Below are 24,204 nucleotides of genomic sequence, written 5' to 3' on the forward strand. Positions count from 1 at the left end.
ACCACCTGCAATTTCGTTGAACTGGTGTGATGACAATAAAACTTATTTTATTCTACAGTTGCAGAAAAAATTATTAGACCACCCTTGTTTTCTTCAATTTCTTCTTTATTTTAATGCCTGGTACAACTAAAGGTACATCTGTTTGGACAAATATAATGATAACAACAAAAATAGCTCATAAGAGTTTAATTTCAAAGCTGATATCTATCCATTTTCCATGTTTTCTTGATAATAACCAAAATCACTTCAGTTCTTATATCAATAGCTCTGGCACTGTACTGATAAAAACAGTGCTTTTAGGCATTCCATGTTTTCTTTTCTGTGTGTTTTAGTCGCATGATAAACACAGGAGTTAGTACTTCATTGCATAACCATTGTTTTAATTGACTTTTGATGGTCTAATAATTTTTTCTGCAACTGTATTCTGTTCTGTTCTATTCTATTCTCTTCTACTAATGGACATGTTGACAGTCTGCTGTGTTTAAGAGAGTTTCACGTTCACCATAGGTTCTTGTTGTAGACTACCTTTGACAGACTGAATGACAATACGGTATCCGTCGACAGCTGACACTGGTCTCCATGAAACACAGATGCTGGAGTGGTCGGACCTGACCACGCTCACGCTGCTCACCCTCAGACTGGCTAGAGAGAGAGAGAGAGAGAGAGAGAGAGAGAGAGGGAGAGAGAGAGGGAGAGAGAGAGAGAGAGAGAGAGAGAGAGAGAGAGAAAAACAGGCAAAACAGGTAAAAGGAAGAGCAAAAAAAAAAAATCAATAGACAAGTAAGTTAAAGATAGAGATTACAGATTACAACCTTTTCTATTTTTTTTTAAATTTCAGTTAAAAATGCACCAGAATTTTAAGGCATTTGCTTTTTATCATCATGACTTGACCTTTCCCCTGGAGCCTCTCCCAATCTCCACCCTTCTCCAATCTCTCTTTCTCTTCCTTTAACCCTCTCTCTTTAACCCCAACTGGTCAAGGCTCCAGACTTGGGGTCTGCTCCAGGTTTTTTCTTGTTAAAAGGACGTTTTTCCTTTTCACTGTCACCAAGTGTTTGCTCCTGGAGGATTCTGTTGGTGTCTGTGAAATGTTTTATCAAGAGTCTGGTGTAGATCAGCTCTAAATGTATAGGGTCATGAGATAACTTTTGTTATGATGTGGTGCTATATAAATAAAATCTGACTGATCGTCTGATCATTTAGCCTTAGGTTTATGTGAGTTGATGTGACCTGAAGGACAGCTGCTCATTGTGTTTAACTCACTGGTTTTGCCTTGAGCTGAACCACTTCCTCCTTCCCTGTTGCGATATTCAGCAGTGACCAGGATGCTGTAACGTGTGTCTGGCTGCAATGACTGCAGCTCCACCAGCTTTTCACTACCTGGGACTAATAGCTGTACAGAAAAAAAAGCTTTAGTGTGTGTACACAGTGAGAGGTGGCTGTAATCCTTGAGCGCCCACTCACAGTGTTGTCCTGGGTTTCAGCTCCATTCAGTGCCGTGTAAGTGACCCGGTACTGTAGGACATGAGCGTTGGGGGGAACCCAGGTGACCAGTAGACTGACTGGCGTCTCCTCAGAGATCAGTACATTCGAGGGGCCTCCACCCGATACTGTATGAGTTGTATGAATGAAACACAATGAGAGAAGAATCATTATAGATTATGTAAACACACAGTATTATGTCTACCTGAGCATCTGTGACAAACAAAAACACACACACAAAAAATGATTAAAAGCTTAATTTCAATGAGATAGTTAGAGTAATAAAAAAAAAATATGAAAGAGATCCGAGAACAAAACCTTGAGATCTGCCTTTCTTTTAACTTTATTCCTCAATGGCACTGAATGTCAACATTTCAAGGTACAACTTTCTGTTACAGTAGAAATCATAATTAAAATAAAATCAGATGAGTTTGGAGGGAGATATGACTTTCATCCCATTTAACAAATGGGAATTTTGGGAATTTTTCCATACCTTAATCTTAAATCTAGAATGTGAATCTTAAAATACAATCATCTGTAATCGCTGTCATCAAGAACTCCTAAAAAAGGGAAAAAAAAAACCCACATAACCTCCTTGGTAGCAAATAAGCTAAAAATGACCATATTTATGTTACAAATAATAATTTCTACCTCAACTAACCATCTACTTTTTTCACATCTCAGGAAGAAAAATCAGCTATTAAACTTTAAGGAAATACTGATGTTTATAAACTATATGGACAAAACTATTAGGACACATCATGGCTACAGCTGTAAGATGTTCTGCTGATAATGATTTGATAAATAAACATCAATATTTCCTTGAAGTTAAATGGGAGATTTTCTTCCAAAGTGAGATGTGAAGAAAGTAGATGGTTAGTTGTGGTAGAAAATTATTATTTACAGTCAGAACACGAGAAATAGTTTTGAAATTTAGAAGTAGAGCATTTAAAATCATAGTCATGGATAAAAAAAAATAGTGTTGAGAGAAATTAAGTCAAAACCATCTCTGAGCTATTTTGGAAGCAAAGATAACAATTTAAACAAAACTAACCAATGCAATGATATTTATCAAAATATAAAACTATATCATGGCATTTGTCATTAAAAGTTTTGTATCCCAAACCCCTGTTAGAGTAGAAACCCCTCAATTCAACATTTCCCAATACTTTTGTCCATATGGTTTATTTGGTAGACTCAACAGGTGTTACTACATAATGATATTAAAATGTGTTATGTATCAGTCATTACATAGTTCAGTGTTTTCACATAATGCAGTGCAATACTTCCAAAGACTGTTAGTACTGTACTTTAGACTGTAACTGACTCACATGTGCTGTAGCGAATGGCCACAGCCTCACTCTGAGCTCCATCTCCATACAATGCAGACAGAGAGATCTGGTACTCCTTGTCATCCTCCACTCCTTCCAGTATTGCCCCTTCACTGTTCCCACTCACTCTCAACTATATATAACACACATTGAGAGCTGAACCATATTCTTATTATAATAGTAAATGTATCCAGCTTTGTATTCATCCATTCATCCTCACCTGTCTTAGGTCTCCTCCACTGAGTGAGATCCACTTGATAAGGTAAGAGACAACGTCATCAGCCGCAGCCTCCCAGCATACGGTGATTTCACTGCCAGAGAAATTAGACACCCTGAGGTCTGACGGGGAGGGCACCTTCACTAGGATACATGAACAACATGTAAGAAAAAAAGTCTATGGCCTGATATTTTGTAATATCCATTTACTTTAACCCATAAAGACCCAGTGTTACTTTTGTGGCAATTACCAAATGAGTTTTTTCCACTATATTTAACCTTTCTTAATTGATTCATCACCATTTATTGTAATATTATCCTCTTCATTTTGTGTTTTTCCAGTGCAAATCATGTATTTTCCTGTATTTAATTCACTGAGCATGTAGATGTTGATAAATCTCAGATTAAAGTTAAGGGTTATTATATTAGAAATAGAGGAAACTAAAAAAAAAGGCACTTTTTCCAGCAAAGATATAAATAACTGAACATAAACCAAGAGCGTCCATCTACTGTCATTTATCAAACTCCACGGGTTTTACTGGTGAATCAATGTTGTAGAAGATGACGGTGTTTCCATGTTCACTATGGAGCCTCTGAAAATCCAAATGGGTCATATCTGATGACCATGAAAACATGGCAAACTGCATTTTACACCAATTATTTACATGGATTGATATGATTAATGGATTAACCGGTATTAACAGTTTAGATCAGTAGATGGTTTTGGTCGACAGTGGATGTTTGGGTCTTTATGGGTTAAAGCTTACTGAATGTGTGTCTTACATGTGGTGACGTTACTGGTGAGTGCTGCAGACAGGCCTTGTGGGTAATGAGACTGGACTGAGACCAGGTATCTGGACAGAGATGACAGGTTCTGGACCAGCACAGAGTTCAGTCCTCTCACCTCCACCTGCCGAGACAAATAATGGAATGATCAGTCCCATATGAGCTCTGCGAAAAATGGTCAAAGGGTTGTGTTTAAAGCTGTAGAAGATGCTGCTCAAACTTTGATTCTTTAGTTTAAAATGAGAGGAGGGTTTGTGTAGCCTTCAAATAATGGAGAACTTCCAGTAAATTCAACACAAAATATTTCAATCCGTCTTCTTTAATGGCTCATTTGTCTTCCTTTATTTTGATTCTTTTCAAGGTTCAATATGGAAGATTCACACAGTATGCAAGATAGTTTTCAGATGCACTATAACCATGCACCACTATTTTCAAATATTAATTTCAGTTCAAATAAAAATACACAGTATGTATTTTCAGTGACAGATTTTTTTATATGTAAATTTCACCCATCTATCCTTCAAACATGCACATTTTTCCATGACTCTATTGCTAAAGTCAGGCATGTCCCTGACAAGTGTCTTTTCCACTTATAAGATGGACAATGCATTTAGACCAGGGGTGAAGGTAGTATGGGTAAATCAGATGGGATTAATAAAATAGAAGTTAGCCTTGGGGATAAATGACAGTGTTGTTACCACTCCTGCCAGGATTCAAACCCCAGTCTCCTGCATCGTCACTATTGTCAGTAGTGTTACCTACAGAGCTACTCACTGATATATTCATATATAGTGGACGAACATCAGTTTGTCTTGGTCATTTTAAAAAGTAGCTCACAAGCCGAAAAAGTGTGTTCACCCCTGGTTTAGACGATCTTGTGACCGCATTTCTGAGGAAGGACTTGATTCTTTTTGGGATGTGCTGTTTACTCCTGTGGGTGGTGTTCTCCTATCTCTTGTATTGGAGGGGGTCTTCTGTGCATGCGCCATTTATAACGAGAGTCTATTATCCTAAAGGGAGAGCTCTGGGCACATATTTTTGCACTCCAAACAGGAAACTGCACACTACACTTAAACTGCACTTTGAATCCAGATTATAGACACTACTCATAAGCTGTATCATGTATAGCTTGTTTATTTAAATATTCATGATTTTGTAAAATTATTTTATGTGATTCATATCATCTTCTTCTTCATGTGAGACAGGTGGGGCGGGGCCCTAGCGCCCTCTATTGACGAGCTGCCACTGTTCACACATGCTATGAGTTTGTGTTGGAGTCTGTTCTGCTTTAGGTGCTGACCATTCACTGACATTCGCTAACTCTACAACTTAACAACTAAATGTTTAGTTACTTACATCTATGTTATTACACAGGTTGGCTGTGTACTTGATTCTGAGCTACATTCTACAGTGTGATACTTCTGTGTAACAAACCATTGCTATGAATATATGGCTGCTGCTAAAACTAAGTTCTGATAAATCCCTTATGGTCAGGGTCATGCATTATCCTGTTGAAGTTCATTTCACTATAATGACATGTTTGTTGTTAATTACCCTTCACATAACAGCCTGTACACTCATTTGTAATGAGACAGCAGCGTGTTTACCTGCTTGACATCACTGCCGTGGTTAGTGCTGTAGGTGATCCTGTGGCCAGGGACGTCAACAGATCCGGGCACCCAGCTCACCCTCAGCATACTGTGGGTGACCATCGGGAACTGAACGCTGAGTGGTGGTGGGAGAGGGACTGAGAGAGAATAAATACAGAAAAAAGGCTGAATATTTCTTACATTAGAGCTACTGGAATGTAGCTATGCCAAAGATGTTGACAATAACAGAGGAACACGTGATATTGTGTATGGATGATAGGGCTGCACAATTCTGGCAAAAATGCAAATCATGATTCTTTTACTTAGAATTGAGATCACGATTCTCTGGCACGATTTTTTCACAAAATGTTTATTTCACCGCTGTCAAGGAAAATGGGTTCTTTTATCTCTGATTCGCATCTTTCATATCACTCTGCAAGTAGTCTGATCACTTATGCAGTGTTTGCTGTTGAATTGATCTGTTGGTGTAGCTGTGTGTAATGGGGGGGTGGCTCGGCTGCAAGCGCACAGCTCGGCCAGGGGGTGGGGGGGTGTGCACGCGCATGAGTTTTGGCCGGTTACCCGCGCGTGTGTCCGTTTCCTATGGGGGTACGGGGTAGTGCAGTCCATGCCCCCATAGAAGTGAAAGTGAAACTTTATCTTCATTTCCCTTTTCCCTGCACTTATGGTCCTGGTTGCTAAGCGACGTCAGCTGATCTGTGAAAGCTTGCAGCGCAAAGAAACTTCCCAGCTGGCACAATAGAATATTTTTAATATACAATTTTTGTAGAAGGTGATACTTTTGATTCTTGGATAAAGGCCGAGTTATCCTCATCCGCAATAAAAAAAAAGAAAAAGAGAAAAAGAACAATGCAGAAGTCAGAGAAGTGAAAATGAAAACACACTTGGATCTGGACGACAGAAGAGAAAAGCGACAAGATTAATACCGCCGAATGTGAACTTTAATTGGGCACGAGTTCAGGTGGGTGATTCACCACTACCAGTGGGGTTTTCATCAATTTCACTCTCTTTACCGCAGTTGTTCCTCTGCTGTAATTCACTCTTTCCTCACTCAACTACAGCCAACAGCAGCAGGCTCATGTGTTGTAAAGACGCTTTACCATTGATTGAGGGAAGAGGCGGTGGCGGTTCTGAGTTTGTGGGCATTTGTTTGTAATGCAGCCGTGAAATAAAATGCTTAAGAATTATCTGTGTTTAGAAATGAGATCGCATTTATGTGTGAATCAAGATCGCGATCTTTTAATGATTAACTGTGCAGCCCTAATGGAGGACAGAATGAGAAAAAGTTGAAGTAGGAAAATAAACGACGGGTGGCTTATAAGGGTTAAATATGCAAGATAAAGAGTTTAAAAAATAAATTAGAAATGGATGAAAAATGAAAAAGGGTTGAATACGAACAAGAAAAGGGAATAGAAAAGCTAAAAAAAAATGTTTGAGGAATTCTCACATAAGTTTTGACCATGAATTAAATGTTTTGGGTGAGTTAGGACTTTTCACTGGTGGCCTAGTTTGTAGTTAGATGTTTTGATAAATACAGCTCAAGCTAATAAAGGTAACACTGTTTCAAGAACCGAGTCAAAGTAATAGAGAAAATAGAGAAAAAGAAGTCTGTGTATTTCCAATACACAGTGAATCGAGCCTCTCACATGTAGTGGCCACAGCAGTAACAGGGTCGCTGGGATCTTCATCATAGAGGGCGTAAAGTGTGACAGAGTAGTCTGTAGATGGCAGTAAGTCCAGAATCTCCACCACCGTCTGCTCAGCACCAAACTTCTCCTGCAGCAACATAATCATCCATGACAGTTAGTTTAAACTTACAGACATCTGAGTCATACGTAAATACCTATAGGTTGAGGCATAATATTGTTAAAATTGCATGTATTTTTCTGAAGAAATTTCAGGTTTTTCAAGTTATTCATTATTTTTGTGGAAGGAATGTTTGTAAATGTACACATTTTAACATTGTCATAAGTTGATTTTACTTTTTTGCACTAAAACAGTTTTTTGGAATTGTCGGTATTTCTAGGTTTTTGTTTTTTTTTATTATTTTACTGGCTCTGCCCACTTGAGGTTGTATATTTGACTGCATGTGCCCCTTGAACTAAAATGAGTTTGACACCCCTGTTCTACGTAAATAAGCAAATTACACCACAGTATACAGTGTACCCACTGCAACCCAAATTTGGATGTCTATTTCATCTACTTCTAATATTATTCGAGGTATTGTATAGGCCCTTTCCCACCAAAAGGCCCAGGAACTTTATTACCAGGAACTTTTTGGGGTAAAAGAGTTCCTGGTAACTGCGTTTCCACTGCACCCGAAAGTTCAGGGTAATTTATTCAAATCAGGTTGATGATGTATGAGGGAGCAGTAACAGAAACTGTAGTCCAGTTCATGTACATTCACAAACTAACCTCTAGTTCAATAAAATGACACAGTACTTTAAGGGGACAGGTTGGGTTTAACATTTTACTGGTTGTTGAATCACTTAATCCATCTGAAATACATTTTAAATAAAGTTAACCATCATACCTTAATTTGTATTTAAAAATGGTGCAACATGTATTTTCAACTTCTCATTCCTTAAACTAAATCACATCTAACTTTAAGTGTGATGGATGGTTCTGTTTCATTTCTATTGTTTTACAGATAGAGTCCAGGTTCAACCCTAAAGTCAGACAGATTTACTCAAATGCCTGCATTTAATTCAACTGCATACTACTGATAAAAGTACTTACACTCATATTTTGATGCCTTGTAAATCAACAGACAGTATTAGGTTAGATTTTTTTTTTTTTTTATTAAAAATTTAAACAAAATAAAGGTGCCTTGAGATTAAAAGGGAAATAAACATGTGAAAGGTTCAGGCTTTTGGACCAGGGTCTGGTCCAGCTAGTCCAGGACAGTCGGTCTGGAACTCCATGGTCCTGGTCCCTTTTTCACTTTCCTACTGGAAGAGTAATAAAAATGCATAAATGAATGCCAGAACACATGATGACAGATTCCTACCAGTGTGACGTGACATGTCAAATCTCTTACCTGGGCTGTTGTAAACAGCAGTAGACGATGGACGAGGACACAAACGAGCCGCAGGTTCAGAAGAAGAGGCGAGTCTGTCCCGTCCATTTCAGGTGGAAATCACAAACATACAGAATAAATCAGTGTTCAGCTCACGGTGAGAACACAAATACATCCAGTTCTCAGATTTAGGTTTAATGTCAGACTGTTGACCAGTTAGCATTAGCATTAGGTTAACTGGACTTCACTGTTGTCTAAACAGCTGATGTTCCACTGACTACTGTTACAACATGGAATGAACTAAACAGGGAATATTTCTGTCATATACATACCATTGGTTTGTTCGACAGTCGGATCCACTCCGACCGTTGTGGTCCTTTAGTTTCTTTTAATCCTGCATAAATTTCTTCTTCTTTTCTCATATTTCTTTAGGCTTGTATCTTATATTTGGCTCCGACAGCTTTTATTCACTCGTTTCATGTCGGTGATTCAAAGTCCGTCTGAATTCCTTCGTAGTCCGTCTACTTGTTGTAGCTTCTCTTTTGGTCCATTTTCCGAATTATCAAAATACAAAGCTTGTGGAAAAGAAATGAGTTAAATATTGGCGGTGAACAGAATGCGGAAATGCTGCGAGTCTAGTCCACCACTCAGCATTCTCCAGCACATAGCCCTGCCCCTTAAAGTTCCTGGTAATCTGAAAAGTCGTACCTCTGTACCAGGAATTCTTCGGGGTAAATTTGGGGCCGGGGGAGGGTCAGTTACCAGGGTAATTTTCGGTGAAAATGCACCAGGAACTTTGAAAGTTCAGGGTAATACAGAAAGTTCCTGCAAAAGTTCCTGCTGTGGGAAAGGGCCTTATGATTGCAATTTTTAAACACATTTTTGTGAATGCAACCCATGTCTTTAACTCTTCTTTCCTTGCACAGCACAGAGAAAAATAGGACCAATGGCCCTGTATCTCACCAGCATGTTCTATCAAGAATTAATAACAAGTTGAATGTGCGAGGTTGTCAGGTTCTGATGCTATGTTAGAGTCCTGTGGTCTTGATGCAGGAGACCAATCTCCCTATAGACGTGGGTAGTACTTTCACTGGAGGAAAACTCAACTGATTAAATGAAAGTCCATATATGACTCCCATTCAGTGCTCAGTAGTAACTACACTGATATCTCTAACCATTTCCATGTCATTATAAGTAAAGTCACATTTTCAACAATTTGAAAATTCATCAAAAATTTAAAAATCTAAATTTCTCCAAACCGTGAAGATACTTTGCAGACAATGTCCCAAAGAAGATACATAATTTTTTTTAAAAAATTAATCCAACCAGTAGTTTCAGAGAAGAAGACTGTTGAAATGTAGACATTGGTGACCTCGAGTTTGACCCTTCAAGGTCACTCAAGGTCAACAGTCATGGACCCAAATGAAAGGCCATATATGACTTCCTATCAGTGCTCAATAGTAACTTTATTGATATCTGTAACAATTTCCATGTTATAAACCATCCAAATATGGCCCATTATAAGTAAAGGCAAATATTTAATCCTAACGCGTTGACCCATGGGGAACCATAGGTCATATTAATACCAATATCTAGGAAATGACGTTAGTAAATGCGTCGTTCCTGTTTTTAACTTCATTTCCCATCATGCAGTGTGCTACTGCACTCCTGGTCAACCGAGCAATGTGATTGTAAGGGTATTGTATTCCAAAATAATTAATATCTCCCAAAATATTGGACCTATCAACTTGCTGAGATATTTAATGTGGAGGTGGGACTATTCCTCAACTGTAGGTACCAAATTGGCCAGTTAAAAATGTCTCAGTTTCTCAGAACTGTGCAGATACAGATACACACACACACACACACACACACACACACACACACACACACACACACTCTGAGCCTTTCCAGTATTATAATATACATTTCAAAAATTCAAAAATCAAAATACCTCAAAAACCTCAAAACTGTGAAAAAAATTTGTAGGCACTGTGAGTAAGAAGCTACATATAAAATGTCTAAATAACTTGCTAATGAAGACGCCAGCGGACACAGCGCCTTCACAATAGGTCATGGCTTATCGGCCGGTGAGCTAAAACCCTCTTTACCTCCTTGGCATCGTCAGGCTCTCCATGGTTGAGTGCTGAGTACAGGATCATGTACTGTGTTGCGCCGGTAGCTGCACCCCACCTCACCCGGAGCGAGCTGTAAGAGGCAGGAGTCACCTCCAAGTCAACAGGCATGGCCAGGGCCACTGTTGGAAGAAGGAGGGAGGAAAACCGAAAGAGAGGATGTGTTTAGTATTACACACAGAAACAGAGATTTACAGAAACCCTTTAACCTGACAACGTCCCTGTTCAGCATGTTTTACGATTTTATGACATCAATCATGTTTCAGACTCCAAAAACATTGAGTGTGCGTCTCATGTAGATTCTAATATCAAATATCAGCTTAGCATTACTATATTACAGGATGTCTACAGTTGTCAAACACTTTCATTTAATGCAAATTTAAGACCTTCAGGAGATCATTTGTAACCATATTTGAGACTTTGGATAAAGATAAAGCAGTACGGATGTGGTTCCATGTGATGATTGTTGTGATAAAAATAAATTAAAAGACACATAAATGAAAGTAGATGTGGCAAGTAAGACACACAAATTCAAATATAAGACTATTTAATGACTTCTAATGACTAATATCTATGCATACACTTGTATTTAACATGTTCTAAGACTTTTTAAAAACCTATAGGCACTCTCTTTTAACCTTAAGTTTCAGTAATATCTTTGGAACTCAGTAAGAGTGTTCTTTTTCTCTCAAAGGCTGTTTTCTGAGCTGCAGTGCTAATGATGTTTAAGAGACAGTAAATTCTGATTTGTAACATGAAACACAACTTCACCATTTTTGAGCATCAAAATATTGATAATCCCAGGATATGTAATTGATGTTGGTACCAGCTGGTTAAACATGAATCTTTTCAGTTCAGTGCTACTTCCTTCAGCACATGCAATACATACAGTAATATTTAACATTCCATCAAAAAAAAAAAAAAAAAAGCATGCGTTCTTATTTAACAAATCTGATTCCATGCATTGGAATCAAGTGACAAAATCATACATTGCAGCAGTGGAAATTGAAATGGAACCAAAGATAAAAAATAATGTCGATCTTACATGTCGTGACAGTCCCTCTGAGTGCCAGACCCACATTGTCTTCATACACAGGAAAGATGGAAACATGGTAAAGGGTCTGAGAAGAAAGGTTTTCCAACAGGACACTGGACACTGAGCCAGCCACCACAACCTACAGACATCAAGGAGGACACCTTAATGGGACAAAAGAGGATTTTCTAACCCTTTTTTCTTCTTTTACAATCTCTCTCATAATTTTGTGATCTCTTTTTAAGCTTTGGTGATCTCATGTAATACCACCATAATGGATGATACTTACTTTTAACAAGTGAAAAAGTAAACCGAGCTTACTAATACCCCCACCTGGTTGCACAGTACTTTGCCCAGTGATTCATTTTGAGTCTTAAAGGGGTCCTATTTTGCTAAACCCACTTTTATGAGTCTTTGGTACATTTACCATCTACTTTCCATGCTTTGCTAAGGAATTTCATTTATAAGTTCATGTGCAGGCTCCAGGGATCTAGGAATGGAATCATAATGTCTCTGACTGACTCTAATCTGAGCGACAAAAGGTACAGCTCCATCTTTTGGAAATATTAGCACAAACAACTGTATGTAATTTAATTGCTCACCACTGACTGTATATCTGTGATTTGTATCTCTGTGGCTTGTGTGTGTGTGTGTGTATTGTCTACTTTTGGACTTCAAGTCTGCAAAAAAAAAAAAAAAAGCATCTATTTGTGCATTTGGACCCTAATAGTTCAAAAAGTTTGAATTTGAACCCTCCAGGTGTTGCAAAGCTATCTTTATATTCATTCCAGCAAAAATCGAGTGGATTTCTACAACCCGTTTTAATTCCTGCTCAGTTTGTTATGTTTTATAATTAGTTACGTCATGACATTTGCACACATAAGGTCAAGACTTCCGATGAACATTTCTCCGAGTACCCCATTACTGTTTGTGAACACCAGCAGTTGTAGTAAAAACTGAAAATATGTCCAAACTTTGAGCCGATTACCTAAAATGTTCAGTTATTGGTTGTACTAACAAACTCAGGTGGCTGAACAGGACAGAGCAGCAGAGTCAACAACCTGGAGGGGGTGGGGCGTGAAGTGGCTCATTTGGATTTAAAAGGCCAGTGCTCAAAACGACCTTTCTGGTGTCATTACTCAGAAACAGGGTTGAAGATGGACCCGTGGAGTTGAATTGATGCAGAATTCAGACCCAAGCATAGCATTTACAGTTTATGTAGACTACAGGGAAATGTTTTAAAATGCATAATTCCATTTAAAAAAGCAACACATAACTTCTTTAACTTTCAATCTTTTGAAAAAGTTTTCAAAAATTTGTAAAAAAAACCAAACCAAAACAAAACAAAAAAACCCAAAACAAAACTGAGAGAAAGGCAAATGTAAAGAGCATGTGTGTGGAATTTGAAAAGAACTGGGTGAATAAGGTCCGAGAAATTCGTTGGACAAATTGTCTAAGTTGAAATTTTTAAAAATGTATGACAAAAATCCAAAAACTGAAACTGAGCCATCAAACTGTGCAGTGCCCCTCTCCTAGTGGTAAAAACCATGTGTGTGAAATTTGAAAAGAATCGGGGTAAACAGTGTCAGAGAAATGGGATGGAAAAAAGTCTTAAATGGATGGATGGAATTCCTGGTATATCTGGGTGGGGGTATAAAAAAAGACAGCAGATGAAATAGTTTAGTTTCATGTTAGTGTCATAAGTCTGACCTCTTGTGGACTCGGACCCTCTGCACTGTGGTAAACCACTCTGTACTGCTGGACTGGCCGGGCTGGATTCACAGGATTGTTCCAGTGGAGCTTCACCTCTCTGGAGCCCAGTCCAGAGAACCGCAGGTCCGTGGGACTGGGATAGGACAGGGCTGGATCTACTGTTGGTCCTGGCTCCATTCCTGCAATCACATCACAGATTTCCCAAGTGCTTTGGAACAACTCAATGATAATGAATATTTTCCACAAAATGTAAAAACCTGCAAACCACTGGGCACCTGTTTACAACCAATATCTCATTTATTCAAGAAAAAAATTAAAACACATTGGCACACTGAGTACAAATGTTTGCATGTATTATAACTGTATGCATCTTGCTGATCAAAACTAATTATATTACTTCTCTTTTGAACAGTACTCAAAGCAACATAGTATAATTCTATCATAGAGTATGTCATGCACAATAGTTTACCGAACTATAAAAATCAGACCTATATGCATTTGCTAAATTAAATAAATTGCCTGCTGTTCAAAAGTTAAATTCTTCAATCTTTCTACAGACATACTGTTGTTTCATTCCGTGAATTTTCTGTTCAGTGCACTGAACAGCTGGTGTAAAATATGAAAATAGAGATAAAGAAAAAATTGCCTTGAAATGTCAGTGTAATGTATGATGCATAACAAACACACTGTTGCCCATAAAGTTGGAATGATGTTATTTTCAGACACATTCCTCTTTTTATTCCTATTTATACACATCAGTAATCACCTTTGACCTGGTACAATGACTACATACTCAGTTACACTTTATCAAGAATAAATCACATTGTAATAATCATTTCATGAGAAGTTATTCCAACTTTATGGGTAGCAGTGTATTTAACAAATACCTCTGAATTAGACAAAAAAAAAAAAAACATGTAAAAATTCATTATCTTAGAAGAATATTGAGATAAGGATATTAGGAACATTTCCAAAGTCTTCTGCCATATTAACAAAAAATCAACATTTTTGAGGGCACTGATTTTATCTTTTAATGAGAGACAACAACAACTTTTGAAGTATGAATTAAATATTTTGGGTGAGTTAGGACCTGTTCTGATAAGTTGTTTTGATAAATACAGCGCAACCTAATAAAGGTAACACTGAGCTTGATTACATGACCATAAAAATCCGATAACTAGGAGTAATCAGATAATTGCAATAATCATATCTAATGCATTTACATGCACTTAAGAGATGCAATAATCAAATATGCTGGTTTAGACACTCCAGTCATTTATTGTATTTCTTTCGGAGTACGTATGGACATAGTGATGGGAGAATCAAACTTCCTGTTATTGTCTTCCACACACGTTTGCCTACAAAACTTCTGTTTTCTATTATTTTAATTGTGTTTAAACATGTACGGATGTAAAAGAATGAAATAAATCAGATTAACCTGTTTAATGGAAGGAAGACATCAGAGTATTGGGGAGAAATCCAGGTGCGTTAATCTGATTTCTCATAATCAGATTACTGCTGTTATCTGATAAAACATGTCAGATTATAGGCTACTGTTTACATGATCCCTTGAATAATCTGACAACTCCAGAAATCAGATAATGATCAAAGTATTGATGTGGATGTAAACTGGCTCACTGTTTCAAGAAATGAGTCAAAGCAATAGAGAAAACAGTCCAAGCCAAATTTTTCTATTTCCAATACACAGTGAATTCAGTAATTTTAAGAACAGATGTACAGATGAGAAGGTTAGAAAACACACAGACAGGCACAGAGATTAATTACGTTTTGAGATTCCACGGTCCTCTATCCTCCCACACAGGATGTGGACCAGACGTGCCACCAGTCTGCTGAGCAGTGGGAAGTCGTTGACATTGTACACATTCAGCTCCACTGGTTCCGATGCGACTTGCCTCAACTCAGCTTCGTCTGCATTTTTCACACCTGATATAAGATCACAGAATCAGAAAAAAATGCTGACAGCCCTCAGATGTCTCGTCGTTTAATGAGGCATTTTGACATCCACACTGCTTCGTCCTGTCTCCTTTCGGTCTTACCTACAGCAATGATCTCAACGCCGGCACTCTTCAGCCTGTTTGCCGCTGAAATGGCATCATCCTGAGATTTCCCATCAGTCAGTAAAACCAGGAAAAAAGGTACATCTGACCTGGCGCCTGACTCAGCCTTCATATTTTCCTCCATGACATGTAGCAGTGCCTGACCTGAAGACAGACATATTGTTACACAGTGAGACTAAAGAGGACCAGCAGGGCGCAAATAATTACAGAGGCTATAATTAAATGATATCTGAATGAATAAAAAAATGGAAACGCTGAAAGAATTTAAAAATCAGCAGGTAAAAGAACATGGAAAAAGCTCAGAGTTGGCCTTCTGAATACCACATTACTACATTAAAACATATATTTCTATCTAACTCATTGTATAAATTCACCTATGCATACCAATGTTAAAATTCAATTATTATTATTTCTTTTATTTGACTGATTTAGGAATTTCTGATTTTAAAAAGATGTACTTATTGTTTGTCTTATGTTTATGTTACATTCATAAATCGCCTTTATTATTGCGTTTTATTTTCTCCGCTGAAGGCTTTTTGTTTGAGCGGATGTTAACTGTAATCCACATTCAGACGTAGTAGATGATGACACATTAATGCTCACCGGTCACTTTTACGCAGAAAAAAGGAGAAGGGAAGTTGGGTCTGAGCTACTGTAGGAACATAGCTGCTCAACATGTTAGACTCTATTTTCCGTATTTTCTCGTGATTATGTACTAATGAAAGCATAATTATCCTCATCAAATCCTGTAATCAGATCCTCCTAAAACACTGTAAACATTACACACTGGTCCTTTAATTCATTTTTAATTCTTATTTACGTCAGCATCAATTATTTAATCATTTGTGTGAGCCCGGACATATATTTTCACCAAATAAGATAACTTTATTGATCCCCCAAGGGGGAAATTCAAATGTACAGCAGCACAAGAAAAGAGGCATCAAATACAATAGAAAAATAAAGAGAAGATAGAAATATAAAAATTATATAAGTGACTAAAAATTACATTAATAATAACAATACTACTACTACTACTACTACTACTAATAATAATAATAATAATAATAATAAAGTAACACATGTGCAATAGGTGGCATTGACAAAAATTGTGCAAGTGAGTGACATGACATTAACAGACACAGAAAGACTGTTTAGAGTAGAAGTATACGGGCTCATATGCAGCAGCACAAGAACACTGACAGTATTAAATGTGCAAAGTTTTTTACCTGTAAAAGTGTTTCCTCCCTTATATCTGAAATTCCTTACAGCCTCCAACAGCTGTTCTTTGGTGGTAAAGTTGTTGAGCTGCCACTCAGTCCGGGGGTCTCCACTGTACTGGGTTAGACCTTAAAGAAAGAACACATGCAGCATTTCAGTTTATTAATGTGATGTGATTGTTCTTGTTTTTTCACCATAAACATTCCATTCCTCACCGATCTGAATGTGATTTGGACCAATGTGGAAAGGCGTCATCAGGCCCTCCAAGAAATCTCTGACACGCCTGAAGTTTGTGCGTCCGATACTCCAGGAGCCGTCAACCAACAGCATGATGTCTGCTGCTGCATCAGTGTCACATTCAAATGGTTTTCTTGGAGACATTCCTTAATGTACAGGAAACAAAAGGTTTATAGATTCAACTTTCGGACAGCATCAAGTATGAAGGAATGTAAATTATACTGATGGCCTTCACAGAGATTGAAGCATTGAGCACATAGGACTACACCTTACAAAGGAACTTTATGAGGTCTTTTATTGAGCAGATGGCTTTATGTGAAAGAGGAATAAGTATGTGTTAAAATGTAGGTTTGCACACTGTGCATGTGTCAACATGGTGCCTACATGATCCTCGCTCTACATGTGAATGTGTGTGGTTGGATTAAGCAGGAGAAAGAGTGAGTAAGCGCCCTCCAGCTGAATAGCAAGGTCTGTCATTATCTTGTCCCTTCCTCATGTAAAAACCATCATCAAAAAGACACTTGATTCTATCAAACTGTCAAAGTGTTTTTCTCAGATTTTAATCCTGTGTTTTCGTAACATTGGGTGGCAGAGGTCACCTGTAACTGGCTGCGTGGAGAAAGGCGTCTTACGGGGTTTGTCCTCAGCCTGTTCTTCCTTGTTGTCCACTTTTGAATGGTCCCGCTCTTTTTCTTTCTTTCTCTTCCTTTTCTCCTTTTTCTCTGGTGCCTCCCCAGGGGGTTGAGTGGGGGTTTCTGTGGCTGGGGGCTCTAGAGGAGAGAGGTAATGGCAAGCACATGGGTGGGACTGCAGTAAGATAAGCACAGACTGTTCTAGGGAACCAGTGACATGACAGGAAATCCAATGTTACTGTGAATTCATATCACGTCCTGAGTTTAAAAAGAAAAATATTGAGAGAGATTATTTTCTGTCAAGATATTAATGCTATATTTTAAATATCGGCAACATCTTTTGCTTTTACATGAGAGAAACAGCCCACAGCCTCCCATCACTCACCATCCACACCCCACCTTCCTTTTCCCCCCTTTCATCCTGTCACTACTTTGTCATTTCCTATACTCCCTCCTGTTCCGTTTAAAGATAGTTATTCCACCCACTCATGCTGGGCTGTCATTATCACGTGTGTGTGTGTCAAAGCTCTTTGAAGTAGGCCTGGATAAATATAGCACACAGTAACAAGTGTCCAACTATGTACCTGAAAGCTGGCATGTGTACAGTGGTAATATTCCTTGGATTGGTTGCTCTTTGTCACACATGATCATAATGACAGAGGATTTGACATATCAGATGAGGGATATTATGTTTAGCAAATTACAAATTTGTTGTGGGTCTTTATGTGTCATACCTCTACAAATGATGGTGGAGAACTAACATTTCTGTTAGTAAGTTATAGTATGATGACTTCTGTAATTTTAGTCTTAAAGCTTGGATGTGAATTGTATTTTATTTCACACAGACCCATCTGGTCATACTTTAATAGAACCAAATCAAACTCAGTGTATAGCTTTGGTCTGTCATGTTGTAATGAAATGCACTACCTATAGTTGTAGCAGTGGCAGCAGCAGTGGTTGTGGGATCTGGGTAGAGAACAGTTGGCAGACCCATAACAGCATCTGTTGTGTCATCCAGGTCTCCTGATCCTGACCCGACAGGCAACAGCTTTTTTTTCTGCTCTCGGCTTCCACTGCGAATCATCTCTTCCTCCCGCAGACTCTCCACTGGAAAAAAAAATGGTGGAACATTGCTAGGGGAATCACATTCAGTCATTTATAATCCATCCATCCATCCATCCTGTCCACCTCTACTAGTTCCTCCCGAGGGATTCCAAAGCGTTCCCAGGTCAAAAAGAGATATAATCCCTCCAGTGTGTCCTGGGTCTGCCCCGGGGTCTCCTCCAAGTTGGACATGCCCAGAACACCTCACCAGGGAGGCGTCTGGGAGGCATCCAGAGCAGATGCCCACCTCACTTGGCTTCTCTCGATGTGGAGGACCAACGGCTCCACTCTGAGGCCCTCCCGGATGGCCGAACTCCTCACCCTATCTCTAAAAGGGAACCCAGCCACCGTGCGAAGTAAACTCATTTCCATTGCTTGGATTTGCGATCTTGTTCCCACAGTTCGTGACCATAGGTTATAATTAATTATAATTACTCTTACTTCCAGTTGGTATTCATGTTTGTCCATACTCAATATAATAAGTGCAGTGTAGATTCATAAGGGATTTAATAAAAGGCATGAAGTGTATTTTTTGGTGAAATGAAAGAATTAGTTCCAGTAGAAATATGCTGTCGGAGAATTTTTTATAGAGTATGATGTTCATTAAATAATGACTAGAAAAGAGGTTTGACAGAACATTGCGACGACAAGAAGCATTTTGATTATGTTGCATGATTATATTCTGTTAAATAGTTGAGTGAAATGTGTCACACTTTTTGTTAAGGCACAGTGACCTGGTCCTTTGACCACTAAACTCTCATCATTTCATCCTTAGGTGCATGTGAAAAATTTGTGGAATATTTGTAAAAATAAATAAATAAATAAATAAAATCCCTGAAGGTTTTCATGAGATATGATGAGAAATTGGAACCACAATACCTCCATTTGTTAATTTAATATAACACATACACTGAGGCAATATTCACACAAACTAGAAAGGGATTAAATCAATGTGCATCCATAAGGGAACGTATGACACTGGCATCTGTCAGTAAATATTAATAATGACAATGAAAATGCCTCCTGGAGTCATTCCTGCTACATAAATTGTTCTGGTTGAAGATGATGTGCAGTTTATCCAGTGAGTGCTCTTTTTGTAAAAATGACTCTGCAGATGTCTGAGTGCATATACTTCAACAGCATGAGAAGACTCTACACCAGGCGTGTCAAACGTATGGCCCGTGGGCCAGAGCTGGCCCGCCAAAGGATCCAGTCCGGCCTTTGGAATGAATTTGTGAAATGTAAAAATTACACTGAAGACACTAATGATCAACTGTGTCAAAATCATTTTAGTTCACGTTCCACATTCATATCAATTTGATCTCAAGTGGGTCAGACCAGAAAAATAATAACATAATAACCTCTTAGTAGTGATAATTACAAATTTGTCTCTTTGTTTTAATGTAAAAAAGTGAAATTGCATGAAAATGTTTACATTTCCGGACTTTCTTTTCAAAAGATGTGAATAATCTGAACAAATATGAACAACCTGAAATGTCTTAAGAGAAGTAAGCGCAATTTTAGCAATATTTCACCTGATAATAAATGTTTTACACCTTCGTAGATCCACCGTGATCTGTAAGTAGAAATGAACATGTGTAAATGATAAAAAGGCATAATATTATTAAAACAGAATAGATTTTTCGTAAGACATTTCAGGTTGTTTGTGTTTTTTTAAACGACAGTTTGTATATGCAAACATTTTCATATTGTAATTATACTTTTTTCACACTAAAACAGTGGTTCTCCCAGGGGGTAGGAGCACATGGGGTGTCGTGAGTGACATCGTCGTTCATGCGTGCAGGTGCGTCAGCGACTACTGTTGTGCATCATAACATTATCAATCACTTGGTACATACTCTCCCCCCGCTCACAGATTAAGGTCCCTGTGTGTGTGTGTGTGTGTGTGTGTGTGTGAGTGGGGAGGGGGGGGGGGGGGGGGTCACAAATTTGTTTTTGGGGGGCAGCAGGTAGTCAATGATGATAAGGTGAGTGGAGCTCACTTTCTCACAGCTTTAGCTACAGAGCTACATAACCCACCACATCCTCCTCATATAGGTCCATCACATTACTTTTAGAATTACGTATCACACCCCCACCACCACCCCCATGATGCCGTTACTGAAACCCTGCTCTAAAACACAGAGAAAAGTTTGAAGTTGTTATTATTTATAGGTTATTATGCTATTATTTTACTGTTCAGGTCCACTGGAGATCATATTAGGTTGTATGTGGCCCCTGAACTAAAATAAGTTTGACACCCCTGCTCTACACCTTATGGAAATGTTAAGGTTAATTCATAGTATGGTGTGTGTTTGATTGTGTACATTTATTCCCAGTCCTTCATTCTTCATCAACTGCAGAATCACTGCCTGGAGTTCACAGATGAGGTCAACTGCAGCACATTGAGAGTGACATTTTTAAGGAAGTAAGATATGGCTCGACACAGTAACATAATATCACTAACACAGCTTGAAATGAGCACTGGGCCCTCGAGGGGGTTAAAACAAAGATGAGGACACATTAGAGAGGAATTCCCAGACTGCCATCATTCCAGGATGACAGCTGGAGTTACAAATTCCCAAGTCAGTGAGTTTGTCAGATCTGCCTGGACATGCTAAAGTCGACACAGTAACCTACTGTCATTAGGACAGCTCACAAGCAACATGAACATATTAGACAATTTACAACCCATACGAATGTCAGGAGAGTATCAGTCATAGTCAAACAATCACAGCTCAGAGGAACTGTCAAATGGCCATGAAAACAACGCAGGCAAAGACAGATAAATGAGAAACCTAGACGAGCAAAATGAGTATAAAATATGTTCCCAATTCCAAAATAAAGGCGATACTTGATCAAAATGTCCCCATCCTAATTTTTTCTAAACTGCCTGCTTACAGTACAGAATTTTATGTTTTACATTAGCAAACCTTTACAGACAGCATAGTTTTAATATTACGTTTTTAATACTGGTGGGTAAATAAGTGAGTCGGGGCAAACATCACTCAGAAATATTTACAGTCTAAACCTATACCCATTTTGAAGCTATAATCTAGCGAGAGCAGTATTTATACCCACCCACTGTGTCTGTGTGTGGTCTGGATATTTATTATGGGGTCATAAATCTGTTTCCTTGATAACTTGCGACTCCCTTATGCGAACAAATTCAGGGGCCCATAATGTAAATCATTGAATTTGAGGATTAGAGTTGTCTTAAGCTTAGTGTCCAGTCTTTGGGAAATCCATGCAAAGCAGTGTAATTTCTCCTAAACCCATGGAAGTGAAGCATTTGTCTGTGGTTGTACTTATATGTACTTGTCTGAAAGGGTCAGGGAGACAATCTTACACACAGAAAGAAGTAAGAGTGTCAGAAATGCACTTCCATTATAAGACCCTTATGGACTGTAATGTCTAGTTATCTCATATAAATGCACCATCTGAGTCAACACCAGGGGTATTAGTGTTGTATTTTTTCTGGTTGCATGTCAGATGGTGCCTGTGGATTTTTATTTAAGACTATTGCTCAGTTCCACAAAAACCGAGGGATGTTTTTTAGATCCCACATGGTAATAATTAAAATGTATGCACACTATATCATGATTTTTCCATGGTTATTGGAGGATTTGTGGTTCTAGTATTTTCCTTAGTTTTGTGGACAACTTACATTGTTTTCACATTTCTATGTCCTACAGGAAAATGTTACATTTTTCAATTAAAAATGCATAATTTAGCATCTATTTGGAGCACTTTTATCATCATTTATTAGTCCAAATATTTGGAAAAACAACCAGAATATTAAAAAAAAAGGTCATAGTCAAGGAATTTAGTTCACATTCTGATGATCTGTCAATATATAAATGACTGTGGTTTAGGTGGTGCTCAAAATGGCTAAGGTTCTGCAACTAAACCTTATAACTGCAGGAAACCTTGTACTATTATTTGTATGTTCCTCCCATATTTCTCTAATCTTTGTCTTCAATGTTGCTAAATCCAAGATGGACTGTTCAACCTTAATACTGTCCAGTCAGTAAATCTGGATCTGAAATGGTCAAGCAAGTTCTCTCATATCTATCTATCTATCTATCTATCTATCTATCTATCTATCTATCTATCTATCTATCTATCTATCTATCTATCTATCTATCTATCTATCTATCTATCTATCTATCTATCTACACGCACGCACGCAGGCAGGCAGGCACGCACACACACACACACACACACACACACACACACACACACACACACACACACACAAACAACACGGTCTGTGATTGTCAGTGGTGCAAAGTGCAAGTGAAACTCTCCGGGCCCACTCCACAGCTGTATGGCTCTATCCCTAAGGCTGCGCCCAGCCACCCTACATTATACACCCTATATTATCATATAGATATTATATTATAATATGGCTTTACAATTTATAAAACTCTGGACTGAATAAAGAAAAATAAAAAAAGCAACAGAGAATGGATTCCTCTTCTGCAAGTGTTGCATGTATAGGAAGTATTTACATAGAAGGAAAACACAGAGGACATTGCGTTTACTGTTGATAAGGACCAGTGTCTTATCTTGATGAAGGTTATAGTGACATGCTGCGTCTTGATTTCACAAAGCTCATGAGATTCTTTTCCCACCTTATCTTGATTTCTTACTTGTAAATCGTCGCTTTGCCAGAAGTTTCTCTGTTGTCCCATTGAGAACAAGGACTTGCAGAGCGTATTCTTGACTAGAGTCCAATCCAGCCACCGTTGCCCGGCCCCGTGTGGTGGTCAGCATCAACTCTGGCTGAGGCACCTCTGGCAAATGCAAGCACATCGGTTAGGAAAGGAGTCAAACTCAGAGAGTGTGTGCTTTGTTTTATTTTTACGCATCCTGATTGACGCTTTAATGTCTTTAATATCAGATGCTGTTCAGTATAATCATTAAAACATTGTGTTTAATTGCAGCAGTTTCATTTCAGTCAGTTTAATTTAGTGCTCCAAAGCCAAGGAAAGTTTTTTTTTTTTTTTACATTGAATAATTGTCTTGATTGGAAACACCACAATACAACAGTTTTTCAGAAAGTTTTTTCCATTTTTTAACTGAATGTTCTATGCAGTGAACACTATGTTTTTTTTAGTAAAGCTGTGCAACTCTTGTCCCCTGTAGAGAACATAAATGCATCCCTTGGTGTCAGGAGGTTATACAACCTGTCAGCCCAGTATGGTGCCACATTAGGGAACTTTCTAGGGTCACATTTAAGTAAAAGCTGCAGGTCTAAATGGACATCACTCCAACATTACATTCGATAGTGTAATGGTCACATTTCATCCTAATCTAATAGTGCACCCTTTTCTAGGTAATTGCAGATAATATTTAACAATTTCCTGCCATACCTGACGAGCGAAATATGCCAGAGAAAAGTAGAACTTAAATGGAAACACTTGTGCATAATGGGCGCGTTCCTACAGCAAAAACCGAAGGGAGTGAAGGTGCAATCACTGCCCACTGGGCTAATTATTAGGCCTTAATCTCTCTTTTTCTGTTCATTCTTTCTATTGCTTCCTCTCCTGCTCCACTTTGCAGCTGTTCCAACCTTATGTAAATGTAATGCATTTTCCAGAATTT

General features: G+C 38.3%; 1 protein-coding gene across 2 annotated transcripts in view; it reads right to left on the reverse strand.

Moving 5' to 3' along the window:
- The window catches only part of LOC115422350 (collagen alpha-1(XX) chain-like), a 53,140-nt gene that overhangs the window by 15,297 nt on the left and 13,639 nt on the right, over positions 1-24,204 (reverse strand). Inside the window, exons 4-21 of one of the 2 annotated variants that reach the window (XM_030138632.1) lie at positions 23,250-23,393; positions 18,418-18,597; positions 17,491-17,628; positions 16,837-17,004; positions 16,630-16,749; positions 15,383-15,547; positions 15,111-15,269; positions 13,323-13,504; positions 11,625-11,754; positions 10,556-10,701; positions 7,072-7,201; positions 5,423-5,562; positions 3,813-3,939; positions 3,034-3,173; positions 2,814-2,946; positions 1,465-1,610; positions 1,264-1,393; positions 526-642 (exon numbers count right to left, since the gene is read on the reverse strand). In XM_030138632.1, coding sequence (XP_029994492.1) covers positions 526-642; positions 1,264-1,393; positions 1,465-1,610; positions 2,814-2,946; positions 3,034-3,173; positions 3,813-3,939; positions 5,423-5,562; positions 7,072-7,201; positions 10,556-10,701; positions 11,625-11,754; positions 13,323-13,504; positions 15,111-15,269; positions 15,383-15,547; positions 16,630-16,749; positions 16,837-17,004; positions 17,491-17,628; positions 18,418-18,597; positions 23,250-23,393 — 2,595 coding nt within the window. Of the gene's footprint in view, positions 1-525; positions 643-1,263; positions 1,394-1,464; positions 1,611-2,813; positions 2,947-3,033; positions 3,174-3,812; positions 3,940-5,422; positions 5,563-7,071; positions 7,202-10,555; positions 10,702-11,624; positions 11,755-13,322; positions 13,505-15,110; positions 15,270-15,382; positions 15,548-16,629; positions 16,750-16,836; positions 17,005-17,457; positions 17,629-18,417; positions 18,598-23,249; positions 23,394-24,204 lie in introns of both variants that reach the window. The other variant, XM_030138630.1, reaches the window with a different exon arrangement.

Source organism: Sphaeramia orbicularis, chromosome 7 (genome assembly GCF_902148855.1).
Source record: "Sphaeramia orbicularis chromosome 7, fSphaOr1.1, whole genome shotgun sequence".
In the NCBI taxonomy this organism is placed as follows: domain Eukaryota; kingdom Metazoa; phylum Chordata; class Actinopteri; order Kurtiformes; family Apogonidae; genus Sphaeramia; species Sphaeramia orbicularis.